This window comes from Miniopterus natalensis, chromosome 3 (assembly GCF_054644295.1).
Source record: "Miniopterus natalensis isolate mMinNat1 chromosome 3, mMinNat1.hap1, whole genome shotgun sequence".
In the NCBI taxonomy this organism is placed as follows: domain Eukaryota; kingdom Metazoa; phylum Chordata; class Mammalia; order Chiroptera; family Miniopteridae; genus Miniopterus; species Miniopterus natalensis.
In genome coordinates this window covers 20,484,107-20,498,031 of record NC_142083.1, presented here as the reverse complement: position 1 = coordinate 20,498,031, position 13,925 = coordinate 20,484,107, and the positions used below count along the sequence as shown (strand labels likewise).

General features: G+C 46.3%; 1 protein-coding gene across 3 annotated transcripts in view; it reads left to right on the top strand.

Moving 5' to 3' along the window:
• The window catches only part of TRIO (trio Rho guanine nucleotide exchange factor), a 301,493-nt gene that overhangs the window by 224,750 nt on the left and 62,818 nt on the right, over nt 1–13,925 (top strand). For all 3 annotated transcript variants that reach the window (XM_087815342.1, XM_087815343.1, XM_087815344.1), the window contains exon 34: nt 3,409–3,652. In XM_087815342.1, coding sequence (XP_087671468.1) covers nt 3,409–3,652 — 244 coding nt within the window. The remainder of the gene's footprint in view (nt 1–3,408; nt 3,653–13,925) is intronic.

Below are 13,925 nucleotides of genomic sequence, written 5' to 3'. Positions count from 1 at the left end.
CACAGATGTCTTTTCTCTGAAATAGAAAACATGCATTTAACCTTCCCTTAAGATGCATGCAGGAGACTCTTGTGGGAAAAGTCAATTGATTCTTAGGGGTAAAGCCAAGAAGATATATATTTTTTTAAATGATAATTTTAGCACTGTTTAAAAACAATCTTCTGGTACTCAGTTTTGTTCATAAGTTCTCTAAAGCCTTTGAAGAGGAATTTTAACTCTGCAATTCTTCGTCAGAACGGGCTTGACTTTCATTTCTCATGCTCTGTCAAGTACACAGATGTTTCCAATAGTTTTTGATTACTCTGTAAGGGGCTAAAAAAACCAGTGCCAGAAATAAGGTTTAGCTTAATTCTCCTTGGGCAGCCCCCTTCTCCCTTCCCACCCTTCCCCCACCCACAGAATGCACCATGTGGCTTTGAGCAGTCCGAAAAATTAATAAGACTTGAGAGTGAAACCGGCCGAGGACTGGTGATGTGTCTGCAAGTGGTATTTCCCAGGGCTCAGGGTGGACAAGTGTCAGGGCTTGTGCTGAGGAACTCCAGGCAGGCGGGACAGGGCCCATAGGAGGTGCAGGTCCTGCGGGGCCTCGGCAAGCTGGACCCCACGCTGGACTTGCTCACTGCTCACGCTTTCCCTGGAACAGGGAACATTCCTACTTTTCGTTACAGGGATTAACCATTTCCATCACGTGGGGTTTTACGAGGAAAACGCTTCCCCAAACTGGGCCCCTCTCTGCCTTTCACCCTCCTACATTAGCTTCCTTGGTTGTTCACAGATATGTGTAAGGTTTTCATGGTTTTCTCACAGACCAATTTGTAAAATGCAGAAGGGGACTAAACACTTGTGAAAAATCCCCTTTGTGGCCTAGCAAAGACGATTCGTTTTGTCGATATCTGTGCTTTATTATGGAAGAGTTTGTTTTGTTTCGGTTTCTGTGGTTGTCCAATGGACATGTGTTTCTTATTCTAAATTATAAACTTTCTCTGAGACACAGGCTGTTAGACCAGGAGGGTAATGAGTTGCATGGGGCAGGACAGGGGGCTGGCAGGCGCAGTCTTAGGCGTGGTTAGGCGGCCCAGGCACCCTGCAGGCCGTGAGCCTGAGCAGGAGGCTCAAGTCCCAGTTCTCTGCGAGGGGACTGGTGCTGGATGGCCTCCTGGAGCAAGGATGTCCCCCATTAGGTGGCCCCACCATTCCTTTCCTCCTACTCGCTTCAGCCCAGCCATCTACTCTTCTGTCCTTTGCCTTCTCTGTGCTGATGTCCATCAGGAAGACTGGGTATGTCTCAGTTAAACACAGGCAGACATAGCTCTTGAAGTCACAGAGGAAAAAACCCATGTTTCGTTTTGGTTTGTCAAATGCAGAGCTTTTTTTTTAGAGCAAATCTGTTTTGCCTTCTTCACTTCAACAAATGTTTGCTTGCTGGATACAGAGCACTGTGAGAGGCGGGCTTTAGGAGACGCCACCCAACAACTTCCTTGCACAAGTCCTGTGCCTGCCATTGTTGGTTGGCACTGGGGGCTCAGTGGTGGCTATGACAGGCCCAGTCTCTGCCCCCATGGACAAATCTGCCTTCTGGTACTAGGGCAGACACGATATGTTACCCAAGACATGGCTCATTTCAGAATTGAGACATAATTTTCTCATTAAAAAAATTCTAAGGATGGTAGATGCAGGAGTGGTGTCTCAGAGAGATTGATGGGGAGCTCGAAGCAGAATGGGTGGCGTGGATGCAGTGAACGCAAGGCACGCGGGACCCTCCTCAGAGGGAGGACACGGTCACTGGGCTGGGAAGGGCATGAGGAGAGGCAGCTGGCATGCTGTCAGGGTGGGCCGGGCCCCGGTGCGGGAACCTGAATCCTGGGCCAAGGAATGTGTGTATGAGGTTCCTGAACAAGAGGACGGCGTGTTTGAATGGAGGGTTCTGCATTTTAAAGCAGAACTGGCAGTGGTGCTGAGGTGGCCTGGTAGGTGAGCCTGGAGCCCATCGGGGCCACTCAGGAGGCCACTGCAGAAATCCATGAGTGATTGGTGTGGTGCAGAGAAAGGAGGCAGCCAGAAAGACATCCTAGAGTCTGGATGAGGGAAAGAGCGTGAGATTTCTTAGCTTGAGTGACTGATGGTGAGACCATTTCCCAAAGGGGAACACTGGAGAGAAACAGATTGGGGCCAAGGTAGGGGGATAACATCCTAGACTTAGTGTTTTGGAGGGAGGGGGAAACAGCAGGTGGGGGTAGCTGCTTGGGAGTAATCAGCATAGAGAGATGGTTCAGGAACCCGTGCAGGGGAATAGTGAACAGACAGGCATGGACCTCCTGGGGCTGCCTGGATTGAAGGACCAGAGGTGACAGTCCAAAGATGGGAGCTGGTCATGGTAAGAGAGACAATACTCAACGTATATATGAGCTGTCCCCAGGGAGCATACAGTCTAAGATGGGAGCTGGTCATGGTAAGAGAGACAATACTCAACGTATATATGAGCTGTCCCCAGGGAGCATACAGTCTAAGAGGGAGAGGATCATGGAAAGGCCATGCACCTGCTTCCCGTGTGAGATCACAGTGGCATGTGTCTTTATGGCATTTGTGTTGTGCTTCAGAGGGCCTTAGAATGGAGTTTTGGTATAAAAATGAGAGTGAGCTCAGGTGAGAGAAGGGAAAGGAATTTCAGACCAGAAAGTAACGTGGTGTTTGGGAAGTAAGCCAGTGTCCATGGAGCACGTGGAAGCATGAAGTGGGAATAGAACCTGGGAAAGGTTTGGGGACAGATGGCAGAGGGTCGTGAATGTCACTAAGGAGTATCCTGAAGAGTTTTGAAGAGAGAAAGGTCTGCCCTGCCCTGCCCTGCCCTGCCCTGCCCTGCCCTGCCCTGCCCTGCCCTGCCCTGCCCTGCCCTGCCCTGCGTGTGGGATCTTGAGCCCTGTCGCCTTTTGTCTCCCTGCCATGTGTAGGAGAGCCTGCAGGCTGACAGCAGTGCCGAGCATTCAGACACCAAATTGGGAACAAGCTCTTCCCATTTTATCACCACATTTCACAATAATCCCCCAATGGCCTTCAACCACAATGTTTATTAGTTTTCCCAAAGTTAAAAAATGAGTATATAGCACTTACTGAGGCTAATACTGTCTCAGGCACAAGAAGATTTGGATGCTCATGAAAAATCATATCAGATTCTTACAGTGAAATCCTCTGAAAACCATAATCACACATTAGAAGGTGACAAAGTAAATAACTGTTGTGTGATTCCAAGGGAGAATTAAGGGGCAGGGAAACTGGAGAGCTGTCCCTCAGGTGCTTCTTGCTGTCATTGACCCAACCGTGGAGCGGAAAGTCGAGTCCCTGGCCCACTTCACAGCCGCACGGAAAGCCCAGTGTCCCGGGCTCACTGACGCGCTCCCTCTCCCTCCCCAGCTCTCTGGAGGCTGCGAGCTGACGGTTGTGATCCACGACTTCACGGCCTGCAACAGCACCGAGCTGACCATCCGCCGCGGCCAGACCGTGGAGGTGTTGGAGCGGCCCCATGACAAGCCCGACTGGTGTCTGGTGCGGACCACCGACCGGTCCCCTGCGGCAGAAGGCCTGGTCCCCTGCGGCTCTCTGTGCATCGCCCACTCAAGGAGCAGCATGGAAATGGAGGGCATCTTCAACCACAAAGGTAGGAATCCGCGGGCTGGACGGCAGGTGCCCGTGGGAATGACTGGTCCTTCTGTCCCCGCTTCTCTGCTACCGTGTCATAGGTATGACTTCTTGTCTCGTGCTTCAGGCCCTGTGGGCCACTTTAATCCATTAGGAGCTGAAGTGGAAATGAGGATTTCTCCTGTTGCTTAGAAATAATGAAAGATTACCTCATTTCCCACGACGGTGTAATAAGATACCAGTTTGGAGAAGGAGAAGGGGTTATTCTTTCTGGGCCATTGTCACTTATACACAGAGAACACAGGGAAGGCACTGTTCTTGTCCAGGCAACGTTGAAAACAGCATCTCCTTATCAGGTTTTCATGCTGTGGGTTCTTTATTTTGTTCGTGTGAATCCCAGAAAGTCAAGCACGCAGGCCCTGAGTGTAACCGTGCCATTTTTGTAGCTTTGCAAAGTGTCTCAGGACATCCCCAACTCCCCAGGCTCCCTGCATGGAGAGGGTGTGGAGCTAGACCCCACGAGAGGCTCGAGAGTGAGGCAGGGCTCAGTGCTAGGGCTCTGCACCTACGACTGTGAGGAGAGACAGGACTTGGAAAGGAGCACTTTCAAACCGAAGTAACAGGGTATTTGAATAAAACAGCATTTCACATTCTTCGGTGACTCCTTTATTTTTTCAATTGTAGTTGGCATTCACTATTATTTTGTATTAGTTTCAGGTGCACCTGCGGTGACTCCTTTAGGTAAAGGTAACTAACAGGACTACTTTTCCATGTGGGTCCAGTCCAGGTGGATTAAAACTGAGCTTCCAGGGAGGGCGTGAGTCTGTTTCTCCTGAATGTCCAGCAAGTGTGGCCGTTGAGGTGTTCTGGATTGAGATGATCCACAAGCGTAACATGCACGCTGGGTTTCAAAACCTAGTCTGAGAAAAGAATGTGTAATTATTTGATATCCATTACTTGTTGAAATGATAATATATCTTCATAGAGTGGGTTAAATACAATGTGTTATTAAAATTAATTTTACCTGTTTCTTTTTACTTTTAAACTATGGCTACTAGAAAATTTTAAACTCTGTATGAACTTGCACTGTATTTCTGTTGGACCATGCTGGCTTAATCTTTCATCTTAGTGAAAAGCTAACTTGAGACTTCAAGCCCTTTTTAAGAAACGTCGGTCTCTAGCTGCTAAAATAGAGCAGAATGAGTAGAATTTATGTACTTTGAACCATATTATGTCACAGTCTTCATTTTCTTGCAGTATTGGCAAATGGCCGATTTCTCTAAATTTGGGGGTGATGCCATTTGTTTTCCTTTCCTAAGAGTTAAGAACACTATAGTCTGCCATGTTCAAATCCTATTCTGTTAATTTTGGAACACTCCAGTTGCTCCCTCCATTTGCCATCTGTGCCCTCTTTCCACTCATCACAGTGGGCCTGGAGTCCATCCTCAGGCCACGGAGGGTCAGTCATGGCCTGGAGCTAAATAGAGCCTCGTAGGAAACAGGTACTGATGAGCTCGCCTCCTTAGTGATGGGCCCAATCGTGTTCCAGATCCCTCGGGGCCTACGTAGGACCTCATCGTCACCTCAGTAAGAAACTAGAAGAATTCAGCTGTTATTTCTTCAGGGATCCAAAGAAAAAGACAAAATTTTCAGAGTTTGGCCAAAAGCCGAGGTGTCTGCTTTCATTGCTGGCGAAGCTGTCTGTGAGTTTAGTGCATGAGGTCAAGTACAGATCTGTGCAGAGCTGCCCACCAGCCCACTGCCAGAGTGTTTCTAGCGTTGCGTAATACATTCAAATCCTTGACTTTGAATTGAAAATAAAGTCCAACTTTTTTTTCCTAAAGCTAATCAGTTCTACAGAGGAGCCCTGGTGAACTTAGCATGCTACCAAGAACACTTGTTCTGGAAGATTTCTTTTTATATGTGCCTTTCCCATGGCGTGTTCTTTACTTCCTGGGGTTCGCAGTTGCAGGCCAGCAAAGAGGAAAGAACTGTGTATTTATCACACTTGAGTTTGTCCTGAAAACTTCTCATGGAGGTTGGGTTTTTTGCTTGTTTTAAGTTCAGGTGACATTTTGTTCCCTGAGCCCTTTTTCTCTGATATTCTGTGATATTCTAGAAGTTACTCTGCCCCTCACAAACCCACTGACGCTCTATCTTTCCAGGAAGGTGTTTCTTCATCGAATACAACCGTTGTGGGCTAGCATTGAGTTAGTAGGTAGGGACTCAGACCTTATCCATTCTTTCCTTCTTTCCACCATTATTTTTCCTATAATGTAAGGAAACGGAAGACTATCTGTTCCCCTGCAGTATCAGGATGTAGGAAGTAGATCTGTGGGGAGAGAAATCCTCCTTGGGGCTCTTTGACACCTCTGCCAGAGCCTCCTGTCCCTGCGTGCCCGTCTAGGAGAGGCTTCATCAAATCAAGGGGCAAGGATCTAGGAGTAAAGTCCAAAAGACGCAGACGCTCGGAGCAAGAGGCCACTGCCACGGGGGACGCAGGAGACCTTGATCTGCCCCTGCTCAGCCCACAGCCCTTCTTCCTGCTCTCATGTAAAAAGGAGCGCACGCCGTTACGACGTCATAGATTTGCGTGTGACTCATGTGTCCGCTTGCTCAGCGTCTCACTTTGAGCCCCTTTCGCTTTGAGAGCTGTGCTGCGTGTGAGAACGCCGCACTGAGGAGTTAAACATGGCCCTTGTCTCAGAACTGATGTCCATCACCCCATGCGTCTCCTGTGTCAGACGAACAAGCGGTCTTGCCTTTCACATACCTCAAAACTTACGTACAGCCCTGGCCGGGGTGGCTCCGTTGATTGGGCGTAGCCCTGTGCATCAAAGCGTTGCTGGTTCGATTCCTGGTCAGAGCAGCTGCCCGAGTTGCAGACTCAATCCCCGGTAGGGAGTGTGCAGGGGGCAGCTGATCAATATTATACACTCATATCGATATTTCTCTCTTCTCCTGTCTTCTCTAAAAATCAATGAACTATTCTTTGAAATAAAATAAACTCACATACATTAGGAAACTGTCATTATATATTTGTCTTTAGTCACTTGCTGTTAATCTCTAAAGATAGTTTCTTAAATGTGTTTGATTCATACCACTCTGACCTTCCAGGCAGGAGGAAGCAGCACATTTACTTATCTCTAGTTCCAGAATTTTCTCAGCCTTATCGCCTCAGTATTTTCTTAAGACATCCCAGGCCAAACAACTTAAATTTTTATAAATTGCAAATGTAAAAACATGCCTATTAAGGTCAAATGTTTATTTCTTTGATTGTGAATAAGATATTTTAAGAATTGCACTGTGACTATGAGTATAAATTCAGATCAGCCAGGAAGCCCTCAGTACTCGAGGGGCGCCCCACCCAGGTTCCCTGGTGGTTTTGCAGCTCAGCTAGAATTTTGAGACAATGAGAATATGTGGAATTTATGAGCACAAGTTTTCTTTTTTCATGCTGTATATCCCTGGGTGATGTGGGGAGAGGGTAAAAATATAATTTATTTTAAATGAACAAGAAATATAATGGTACAGTTTGTTTTTCAGGAAGTTATTTTTGTGTCTGAAACTCGACTCCGGTGAGCATTATTCCATTGAAAAATGCCCTCCATTTTGTGGAAAGGCCAGTCTCGGAAGATTGCCATAGGCACAGTCTTCTAGATGGGCAGGCGGGTGCTTTACTGTCGTCTTGCTCCGGCCACCCCTCTCCCTTGTCTACAGCAGCTTAGTCACAAACTGAACAGGGACCAAGCACATTAAAATGCACTAAGGATTCAGGAAATCCTTGTGCTCATCCAGTATTGTTTGTGTTTGTGGTTTATACCACCTACCGTTACATCAGTACCTCTGGGTTCGGGGCCCAGACATGAGAGTGTAACTTGTGCCCCAGCAAGTCTGACCAACATCCGGATTGAGAGCTCTGACCCCACCGCCCCTTGTGTGTGAGGCATTGACTGACTCCTGGAATAGGTACCACATAATTATTTTTAATCGCTTACTAAATCCCAGGGATTTTTTTTTTTCTAGTGTCTCAACTTGTCCAACTTGTCACTTTCCTCTATTTAATTAGCCTCGGTCACAGAAAGTAAACAGGAATATCAGGAATGTTTGTATTTCAGACAAGGCCAATTTAAAACATCGCCTTTTTTATGCTGCTCTTCACTGAGTAATTCAGCTTTTCTCTTTCTTCACAGCCAGAGCTACCATGTGGGATAGTGTTGGGGGGTTAGCCCCAGGGTTCAGGTGCTGGCCCAACAAGCTTACCTAGAGCAGCGCAGGGGCCACTGGATGGGCGGCCGTGCCCAGAGTTGGTGGTGATAGGAATGAAAGATAGTAAAAGTAGGATCGTCTATGTCAATAACCTAGGCAAAGTAGCATCTATACTTTCTTCAGGGCACGTGCATAGAGGCAGTCTTTTGACTGCATTCGCTATTTTTAAGGGTCAGACAAGGACCCATCATTAGTCTTCAGGTGTTCCTTCTACTATGCTCACACCAGGCCCATTACATCAGAAAAACCACCATGTGACTGTCGTGACACAGCCTATCACCAATTCCTCCATTACCCGGACTGGCACAGTTTGGGTTGAATTTGGAAAGTCACTTTCCACCCCCACTGACTTGTTTTTTGCAACTTTAAGAGAAGACCTTTCAGTAGTAAGAGTAACATTTGTGGTTGAAGCTTTCAGAAGAGAATGGTGTGTTCAACTCACAGGCCTGTTCTTCATGTGAGAAGCTGAGTTCTGATTCCATCTCTGGTGACGTTTCAGTTCTGGGCCTGGGATAAGGTGGCAGTGATGATGTCTGAGATCCTCACCAGCTCTGATGTTCTAAATTTATATCTTTTATGAGGCCAATTCCAAACCTGGCCTTTTTTCTTAACCTACCGTGAGATGGCAGGAGGTCCTTTTGCTAGTTTTTTGATATATTTAGAAGAAATATACCCACTTTAAAACTTTACTCTGAAACTTCTTCATAATTATCAAGTTTTTTCTCCTTTGGATAGCGTATAGCTCAGTACTTGCATTTCATTTTGAGGAAGTTAAAAAACATGCTTTTTTTCCACTCTAGATTCTTCATGAGAAAAACAAGGGAACAAAAACATGAGAAATAAAACCTCTTGCTTGTCGGCCACTTGCACCTCTACACCGAGGGGCTCTAACTCAGCCCATATGTTTACTGAAAACCAGGTACCAGAAAATACTCCTCCATGCTTTCTGGTTCACACAGTACCTACCAGAAGTGGGCGCCGGCAAAATCGGGTCTCTGTCTTGACCAGACTGGCTGCACTCATAGAAGAGAAGACCCAGGAATCATCTTTTATAAATCCAGTGATGTGATCATTATCAATAAAATGGCATCTTCTTTAATCCAACTTAAAATTAGGAGAGAGATATTTTCATGAGAAACTACCTGAAACGTAGGGTTTCCTCTGGGCTCCACCCTGGGCTGCCTCCTTATCTGTCTGAACTCTCTGCCAAGGTTTTCCTATCCACCCTCCTCTGTCCAGATAATATTTGACTCTCTCTTGACTGTCTTCTTCTCTAAACTAGTAATATTTACATTCCCTTCCTGCCACCTCTCCAAGAGTGGAAATGGCCCCATTTGTTCATCCAGAAAATGGCCAACACACTTGAGGCTCTCTTCACTGGCCACCACATTTTTTCTAATTGGGGTAAAATACCCCAAATACTAAATTTACCATCTTAACCATTTTTAAGAATACAAGTGGCACTAAGCACATTCACGTTGTTGTGCTTCCATCACCGCCATCCCTCCACAGCACCCTTTCCCAAAGGAAACTTCTTTCCCCGTTGAACACCAGCTCTTCATGCCCCCTCCCCCAGCCACTGGCAGCCCCTCCTACTTCCTGTGTCTATGAGTTTGACCACTCCAGGTACCTCGTATGAGTAGAATCATACAGTATTTCTCTTGTTGTGAACGGCTTGTTTCAGTGAGCGTAATGTCCTCCGGGTTCATCCGTGTTGTGGGATGTGCCTGAATGGCCACCTTTCTAAGGCTGAATAATATTCCATTGTGTGGACAGACCACACTTCATTTTTCCATTTGTTTATTGATGGACACTGGAGTTGCTTCTACCTTTTGACTCCTGTGAATATTGCTGCTATGGACATGGGTGTATAAATCCCTCTTCAGATCCCTGCTTTCACTGTTTTGGGAGTATACCCAGAAATGGAATTGCTGGATAATTCTATTTTTAATTTTTTGAGCGTGCCCACATTTTGTTACTATTACCTAAATAATATATTTCAAACATACTCTTTTCTCTCCAACGCCACCATTACCTCTTGCCCACCAGGTCTCCCAACCCCACTTCTCATCCCCTCTTACTGCGACTAAAACACAAATTCAATTATAGAAGCTCCTGCTTAAGTTCCTTCAGTGAATCATTGTCATAGAGTAAAATTCCAGTTTCCTAATGTCCTGCAAGTCCTGCACCTCACACATGTGTACACAGGTACATGCACATGCACACAAACAACGTGTGCACACCCCTTGCTATGGTACCTTAAGTAACTGAGGGTGTTTTCCTTAGTCCCTCAACCCTACCAGACATTCTCTGCCCCTTCTCACCAAATAAATAAATAAATAATCCTAAAGGAAAAAAAATAAACTCATCCAGTGAGCCTGTGGTGGTGAGAGGGGAATGGAATAAACAACAAGTATTTCAAGGCACAGGCGATGCGCTCCAGGGACCACTAGAGACCCAGGTGGGAACTCACAGAAATTACTTTAAAGCAGATTTTAATAGGAGTGATGGGTGCAGATATAGTGCAGGCTTAAAAATGTGACAGATGAAATACAAATAACAGGTTTAAACAACAGGATTGATGAAGGGGCAGAGAACCTTCTCATACAGCCAGCACTGAGGGAGATAAACCAAGAATGAAAAGTGGGGCCCGAGGGAGCTTTAAATGTGGCCCACCAGGGGAGGAGGCTCCTCAGCTGGAGTACTCTCAGCCGGGGTGCTGGTGGGCAGAAGAGTACAGCTCATTGTAGTCCACTTTGCCAAGCTCTGATCTGATTTACTTTAAAGATACACGCTTTATGTAGATATATTCCCTGAGGCCATTGCTATTTATACCAAGGGTTACTCCTTAGAATCACTTGTTATTTCTTAAAATGAATGGAAGTGCCCACACCCTGTACAGGGAGATAATAAGCTCTGTATCTGGTCTGGGGGTAACCACTGGCACAACCACTATGTGAGTATAAAATTAGGACGTGATTCCCGTATGAGCCCCTGTCATACTCCCTCCAGTGCTGCTTTCCTCCCCTCGTCCTTTCCTGAGCCTCCCTGTGTAACCAGCTAGACCAGGAGTGGGGAACGTCCAGCCCGTGGGCCACATATGGCCTGTGAAATCATTTGGTCTGTCTCTGCCAAGGCAACCACAGGTGGGACTGGAAATTCATTAAATCTAGGAGCTTTTCTCATCGCCAATTTTTAAGTTGATAATTTTGTATGGCCCGTGAATGATGTTATAAATAACCAAATGGCCCTTGGCAGAAAAGAGGTTCCCCACCCCTGCTCTAGACTCTGCGAGGTTGTGGCTCTGCCTGTTCGCTGGTGGCTGCCCTGCACGACCTGCTTCCTGGCTTTGGAGATGGCCAGGTCTCACCCCTCAGCTCCCTGGCGTTTGGTCTCTGTGATACAAACCGGACGAGGTGACAGGACATTACCATAGATTCTCAGATGGTGGAAGAGGACTGAGATGGTGGTATGTCCTCTCCCAGGAACCTCAGGCCTGGGCCTTGCCACCTGTGTTCCCAGCCTGCTCCCATCCTCAGGGTTTGGCTGGCCCCCGGCTCAGAGGGTACATCAAAGCTGTTTCCCTCCTCAGAGTGCAGGCAGTTACGAAGATTCCTTGCCCCTGTTCAAGCCCCCTTCCCTGTTCCCGGGACAGCAGCAGCCCAGGACAGCCCAGTGACAGGGTCAGTCTCTCCTTTGAGAGGAAGCCTGGCCTCTGTTCAACTTCACCTCATCCTGAGCTCTCCACGAACCCCACCCCCAGCATCACCACCATGCAGAAAAGCAGCAGCTCTGGAGATTGGGGTGCCCTCTACCTTCCCCTGAAGCCTATGAGACCAAAAACGGAGCTCCCTGGTCCAAGGCCTCTTGTATTTCTCCAAAGTACGTTGAGGATGACTGGGTTTAAGTTTGTTCAATGCAAATGTCATCTTTCCCAGATCATGAACCACTCTGTCCCAAAGGTGAATCAAGTGTCCTACCTCTTAGAGCTGGTGGTGACTTTTAAGTGACTTAATCATTTTCAAAAAATGTAGGGCATTAACAAGACTTAGTGATGTTAAAAAATTTTGTTGACTCTATTGTGGTTCTGGTGTATTTAGACATTTGCTTAATGCCAGATTGCTTCCTCTTCATCAGAAAACACCCAGGCACAGACATTTCAAACCTATGTGTGCCCGCGTGTTCTTTAACAATACACATAATGGAAGACTATAGACTTTTAAAGATCAGCTTCGAAAAGAGCAGTTTTTAGTCTGCTTGAGCAGCTGCTAATGTAAATCCCTGTGGGAAGCATCGGAGAAATGTGGAGTCACACCAAGAACAAAGCCGTTGTCCCTCCTGAGCCCCATGTATCCAATGCTAAGGGATCAGCCCGAGACCTGTGATTAAGGAATGATTTCTGTGCAGCATATAATTATGGAGCCACACAGGCGGGCCATTGCTCTGCTGAAAGCTTCACGGTGGAGGTATCTTCCTGTTCCAACTTTACATTAAAGTGTTTATTCGAACAGGAAAAAACCATGAGCAGGTATTGACACTATCCATGTTGGATGATCACAAAATTATATATATAGCAGAGTCATAAACAATGAGAAAACTGCCTTCCCACGCTTGACTGGAAGTGGCCATGACGAGGTGTTTAGAAAGATCTATATTCAGAGAAGACATCACAAGGGTAACAAGAGCATGCCTTACGCTGGGCAGGGCTGGCTGCAGGTACTGGACAGGGGGGTCCACCTCTTACCTCTCTGTGAACTCTACTTTTTTAACTGCCTCCTTTCTGACATTTGAATTGATTGGATTTTGCAACTGACTAGACAAACTGGGGGTTCTCTTTTAAAATGTGTTCATTCTAATTTAGCGTCTGGAGAAGCAGTGAAAAATTACAAGGAGATGGTATGTTTGGTAAGAGTTTAAAAGTACAGGGCACTGGTTTTCGTGAAGTATTTTGAAAATGAATAAATCCTATACATGGAGGGAAACAATTGCATGTTCAGTCCGAGTCCGCTGGCATATGCTCCGGGACTTAGCGGACTGTGGCTCTGGCAACACCTGGCGAAACAGCACCCGAGAAGCATGTGCCAGACACGCAACGTGCGTTTCAGCTTTTGTCCCTGTCCTGCCTTCTCCTTTCAGGGAAGCACGAGACGATGTAATTATTTTGCATTCCTGTAGCAAACCTCCCCATAAAGAGCTAGGATTTTGATTGATTCGACTGGAAATCCTGATAGCTGAGCTGAAAATGCGATGAGAAGGGAAGATGCCGGCCCTGGTTCCGGCTGATCCTGAAGCAGCCGCACTGATTGTTTTTAATCACGTTCCCCGATCAAATCTGATGAACGCTGAGGGTCCCTTTCCCAGAAAAACATACACAGGTACAGAACTTCTGCGTACGATTTCAGTGACGTCTTTTCTAAAGAAGAGAAGAAAACCCAGATTTCAACACTTTTAGACATTTTCCACAGTTCAAAAATAAAACCATGAAAAGGTATAAACTGAGAAGACTTATTCCCACAACCCCATGTGTCGTGTGTAGTGCCTATTTTTATTCCTTTCTAACATCCACTCGGTACTTTATTAGGCAAATATAAACGTATTCATTCCTCCCTCCATTTTCTTCATGGAAAAGGCAGTGTGTTCGGCCCCGGCTTTTTCTTCACTTGGCCATGGCTTTTAGAAAGGACTCCAGACCAGTACAGAGACTGCTTCACTCTTTTTCATGGATGGACAGTACTTCACGTGTAGTTCGCTAACTGTAGTATAAAGAATGCCGCAGTGGATCACCGGCCATAGGCATCTCATGTGCGGTCAGGTGTATCCATAAAATAGAGTTCGAGAAGTGGGATTGATGGGATTTACTTTTATATATCTTAATTTTTATATTTTAATGATATTTGAGCTGTATCAAACCCCTTGAATGCTCTGATTTCATTTTATACTTGAAAGAAAGAAAAAAAACGGCCCCCTTTGAGTAAGGTTACTCTTACAATTGTTCATATAAGTTAAACCAGGAGTCCCTGGGT